Genomic DNA, 5648 nt, shown 5'->3' with positions numbered 1-5648 from the left:
TCAACGTAAGCTGACTTCACCTTGGTTCAATATGTTCTTCCCAAACGTATCCAACACAATTTCTTAGGGTTTAAGAATTTCTCTTAATCGGACAACTAGATTTTAATTGACGTTTGCCCTTATGTCTTCAAGCTTTCTTTGTATTCAAATTAGGGTTTTTAAATGCATAATCCACCCCAACGTGTCCAAATACATCGCCCAGAAGCTTGCTCGGTCGTTCAATGCATAGGCGAGGCGTGGGCATGACATTCCAATCGAACAAAGCAAGGCTAACGCATAGGCACTCTCGCTCTTTCTACTCTCGGCAGTGTCGCTCTCTCCCACTTTCTCTCCAATCTCGCTCTCTCCCAGTTTCTCTCCAACTTTTCTTTCCACTCTCACTCTCTCCACCTTTCTCTCCAACTTTTCTCCATTCTCGCTCTCTCCCACTTTCTCGCTCAAAATCTCGCTCTCTCTACTCTCGCTCTCTCTAACTTTCTCGTTCAAAATCTTGCTCCCAATGATCTCGCTCTTAGCTACTGTGAACATTATTCTCCGTACACGTTTGCTCACCACTTTGTGATACTTTTACACGGATTTTCCAAATTTTTTCAAAGTAATTTCCCATATTTTTCGCATTTCACATAATTTCCATATTTTTTTCAGTCCTTCAGCCATAACGGACTTCACCTAATTTCTCCATACTTAACCGAATTTTTCCCCAAATTTTCCAAACTTAATTTCCATATTATTCCACACTAGCTCAACCTACTTATTATTTTCCCCCAACTTTCCCAACTCAATTCCATATTTTTCTTTTCAAATCCCCATTCTTTCTTCACCATTCCACACTAACTTTCTCATCAACATACTTATTTTACAAATTTCATTACAATTTTACCAATTAAAGCTTAACTTAATTTATTCAAAGAAAATCTACTTAACACTTAGAAATTTCCTTCCCCTTAACTTAGGATTTAACTTTTACTTTGTTAATTCCTTTTATCACTTGCTTAAGTAAGGAAAATAGAAATCCGGTTTTCACAGTAACACTATTAGAGGCGGCCTACTCTGTAGTTGTTACAAAGAGTTGTAAAGTGCTACATACGAAGTGATCCTAATTCGTGCATGTTGGGACATGAGGAGTGGGGGTGTCCTGTGCAAATGAGTTTTGTGCAATGCGTCTAGGCAGCTGGGCAATGCGTCGAGAGCTATGTGATAACACCAAGCGATCGCTAACCTTTGTGCGTGCTAAACGATCAACTTCAGGCGTTAGACAATGGCGCTAAGCGATCTGTAGTAATTATCTGTGCTCAATGATGGAGCTGTGCGATAGTGTTAGACACTAAGCGATTGTATAGCGTCCTCCAACACTAAACGATGACAATATGCGATAAAAGGAAGACACTACATGATCATGTAGTTTGATCAGGAGCTAGGTGGTAGTTGCTAAACAATCACGCAAACACTAAACGATCAGGCAAACAAATGACAATGGTCGTCATTGCTAAACGATGAGACTTAGCGAGATGTTCAGCGAGAGCGAGAGTAGCCGGTTCGACTGGTTCTCTTGTGGTCCGGTCTTGTTCAGCCTCAAATGGTTTTTGGCTAGTCAGGTTTAGACGGTTTGGGTCCAGTTCAAGCTATTTGAGTTCATTTTGGAGAGGTTCCAGCAGTCCGGAAGCGGTTCTGAAGCTATTTTGTAATAATTAGGTTTTTGTTTGCTTGTTTATGCCAAATGTAACAACCCGACCCCCTAGGACTTAAGTTAGGCCGCTACTAAAATACATGCATGATGGAACTCAAAATGACACTCTATTATGGTGAAATAAATGCTAATTACATAAGGTAAGTTCAAAAGACTTTCATTAAATTCAAATATTAAAAAAATAGTAGGGTACCCAGAAATCATAAAGGATAGTAAATAAGTCTGAAAAACGATTCATAAAAGTAAGTTTTAAACATCAAAACTACAAGTTAAGAGAAACATGAAAAGAAGTCTAAATTTCATGATGCGGAAGCGTAAAAACTAGTCCCAGTGGCTCAATCACGAATTCCGCTTGTCCATCGCCAGTGCATCTCTACGCTTACCTGAAACAAAAACATGAGAAAGAATGAGTATAAAATATTCAGTAAGTAACCCCACTACTAGGGTCAGACTAGGAATCTATGTCCTACAGATACCCTCCTCTGGTGAAATATATAAACTACTCTATTCCTCATGGGACGCATATACACATGAAACAAGAAGGAGACTGAGTCCTATCATACTGTAGTTAAGTATGCCCACTACCTCTGGTGAATCCCGAAGGAGACACAAACTGGTGAATCCTGAAGGAAGCACAAACTGGTGAATCTCGAAGGAAACACAAACTGGTGAATCCCGATGGAAACACAAACTGGTGAATTTCGAAGGAAACACAAACTGGTGAATCCTGAAGGAAACACAAAATCTAATGGGCATCTAACTAATCAGTAAGGACATTTACACAGTCTCAACATCATAATCAACACTATACGAATCTATGACATACATATAAACCTCAACATCATGGCTCTACAACATACTTGTATACCTCAACATCATCAAATCAAATACAACCATGGAAGCACATACCATCTCATACTAGCATTCAAGTGTCTATGTGCATAAATAAATAATTCAGATCTCGTAACAGAACATACTTTGATCATGTTATACTATCAATCTATCATGCCGTCATTCTGCCATAACATTCATTTATCATGCTAGCATACATCTAATGCCTAGCCCGTGGGCAGTTCCAGTAGTAAGATTACTTACCTCAAAGATAAATCCAAAGAAACCCAAGCAAGCTTATCCTTTTCAAGGCAAGCAACACCTAAGATAAATCCAATATTTAAATCAATATTTTAGGTCTAACTCCAATTAACCAGATTATTTAAAGATCTTCGATTTAACTTTACCTAAATCGAAAATCCACAGAAAATTTCAAACAGCCAACGAAATCAGCAACTCCTAGTAAGACCTTAACATAAGAACGTAACCAAGTTTTAAAATTAAAACCAAGGCCTAATCGCACCTACCCCAAGTACTGCCAAAAATCTGGGTAAACTCACCTAGGGTGTGATATGAGGCACCCCAAATCTGTTAAACAACTACAACATCACCAAACAACACCTTAATACCTTAAGGAACATGAATCCAAGGTCGACACATAAAGGCCTCAATCGATTGGTGCCAACAGTAAATGGGCAGTCAAGAATCAATTGAAAACAACCCCAACCAGTAGAAATCTTACCCAAGTTGACAAATCTGATGATGGCACGAGCAATGATGGTGGCGACAGGAAGAATCCGACATAGATCCGATTGCTTGTGCCGCGGCGACTCTGATGCAGACGTGTCTGGAGCGGTGCTGGTCGGTTTGGATGAACGGCGAACTAGGCTGGCTTCTGGTCGTGCGAGTATGCAACTGGAGAGGACTTGAAACGACGGCTGAATCAACGAACAAGGCTGGGTTTCCGGCAGAGGGACGGCAGACGCGTGGATCTGAAGGGCGGGCCTGGGCTTCTGCAATGATGCAGCGGGAGCGGGCTGGGTCGGCGGCGGTGGAGACGGCTCGGACAGACGTCGGGCGGAACGCTGGTGGCTGGAGGTGGCGTGGTCACGAGATGTGTCGATGGCTAGGTTTTCTCGGGGGGGCGGGGGGGGGGGGCGGGGGGAGGCACCAGATGCGTAAGGAAGAAAAGGGATTTTAATTTTTTTATAAATAAAAAAATAATAATAATAATAACTAAAAAGGAAATAAGTATAATTATACTTTATTTTTTTACCTTATTCCACTTTATACTATTAAATTCCTTTTCTTTTCAAAAGAAAATTAATTCCTGCCACTAATTTCCAAATTGAATAATTTCACGCCAACAATTAAATTCCCGCACTTACACTTGAAGTCCAAAATCCCAAAAATGCCCTCCAACTAATAACAATTACTAAAATTCCAAATAATAAAGTTACTGAAATTATATTATTACTAAAAAAATGTACGGGGTGTACATTCTTCCCTCCTCAAAGAACTTTCATCGTCGAAAGTTCATTCTTGAAAAAACTCTGGGTACTGAGCCTTCATCTCATCCTCTCACTCCCAGCCTCCTTGAACTGGTTATTCTGCCACAGGACTTTCACAAAAGCAATTTCCTGGTGGCGCAATATTTTTACCTCTCTGGCGAGGATCTGTATAGGCTTCTCCTCGTAGCTCAAGTTGTCATTCAATTGTAAGGCCTCGTAGTCAACTACATGGGATGGGTCTGTTACATACTTCCTTAGCATTGAAACATGGAAGACATTATGAACTGGAGACAATGCTAGGGGCAATGCCAATCGATAAGCTACAGGGCCAACTTGTTCCAAGACCTCGAAGGGTCCAATGAATCTCGAACTCAACTTCCCTTTCTTGCCAAACCTCAGAATACCTTTCATGGGTGCCACTTGTAAGAACACTTTCACACCAGTCTCAAATTCCAGGTCCTTACGTCTTACATCGACATAGCTCTTCTGTCTGCTCTGAGCTGTTTGCATATAAGCCCTGATCTTTTGATTGCCTCATTCGTGGCCTGAACTAATTCATGTCCTAACAATTTCCTCTCTTCTACGTCATCCCAACACATAGGGGACCTACAACTCTTCCTATATAGGGCCTGACATGCCAATAGTGGACTGGTAGATGTTATTATAAGCAAACTTCATTAAATGCAAGTGAGCATCCCAGCTTCCCGAAAAATTTATGGCATAGGCACGCAACATGTCTTGAAATATCTGATTCAGTCTCTCTGTCTGCCCATCAGTCTGAGGGTGGAAAGCTGTATTGAAGTCTAACTGGGTCCCTAAAGCTACCTGAAGATTTTTCTAGAAGTTAGACGTGAAACGAGGGTCTCTGTTTGACACAATGGACATGGGCACTCCATGCAATCTCACCACCTCATTCATGTATATATGTGGCCACTTATTCACTGAAAAGGTGGACTTTCGAAGTATAAAATGTGCTAACTTCTTAAGTCTATCTATCATAACCCATATCATAGTGAAACCTTTGACTGTCCGAGGCAACCCCATGATGAAGTCCATAGACACATGCTCCCATTTACATTCTGGTACACTCAATGGCTGTAACAAGCCTGCTGGTTTCTACCTCAGGGCTTTCACCTGCGGGCACACCAAGCACTTACTAACGAACTCTGCAACCTCTATTTTCATATCATTCCACCAGTATTAACGTTTCATGTCCCGATACATCTTGGTGTTGCCGGGGTTAATTGAAAATAAGGAACTATGAGCCTCTGACAATAACTCATCTTTAATATCACTAACTGCTGGCACGCACAAATGCCCCTGATAAATGAGGCCACCTTTCGCTGAAACTAAGAATTCGCCATCTTGGACTGACTCCACCCTACGAACTCTCTCTTCCAGATAAGGGTCGTCTCACTGCGTATCAATAATCTTCTGCCTTAGAATCGGTCACACCGAAAATTGTGCTAACTGTGTTGTGACCTTTCCCACGGCCACTTCAATCTCTACCCTCTCCAGTTCCCGCCACAAGTGAGTCTGTCTGGTAATGAGGGCTTCTGAATGAGCCACCTTTTTGCTTAGAGCATCTGCCACTACATTTGCTTTTCCCAGGTGGTACA

The 5648-nt window shown here is 41.4% G+C and overlaps 1 protein-coding gene across 1 annotated transcript; it reads right to left on the bottom strand.

Annotated features, from left to right (window-relative positions):
- Positions 1–4086: 4086 nt before the first annotated feature.
- LOC150033823 (uncharacterized) lies at positions 4087–4440 on the bottom strand. Its single transcript, XM_090317084.1, has one exon. It carries the CDS (start codon positions 4438–4440, stop codon positions 4087–4089), a length of 354 nt encoding a protein of 117 aa, XP_090173210.1.
- Positions 4441–5648: the final 1208 nt, after the last annotated feature.

Source organism: Benincasa hispida, chromosome 9 (assembly GCF_027475165.1).
Source record: "Benincasa hispida cultivar pf3 chromosome 9, pf3_genome.v1.1, whole genome shotgun sequence".
In the NCBI taxonomy this organism is placed as follows: domain Eukaryota; kingdom Viridiplantae; phylum Streptophyta; class Magnoliopsida; order Cucurbitales; family Cucurbitaceae; genus Benincasa; species Benincasa hispida.
This window is presented reverse-complemented; position numbering and strand designations above follow the sequence as displayed.

What these genes read in the sequence shown, in the direction of transcription:
- LOC150033823 (XM_090317084.1), bottom strand. Translation starts at nt 4,440, where the DNA reads ATGAAAGGTATTCTGAGGTTTGGCAAGAAAGGGAAGTTGAGTTCGAGA.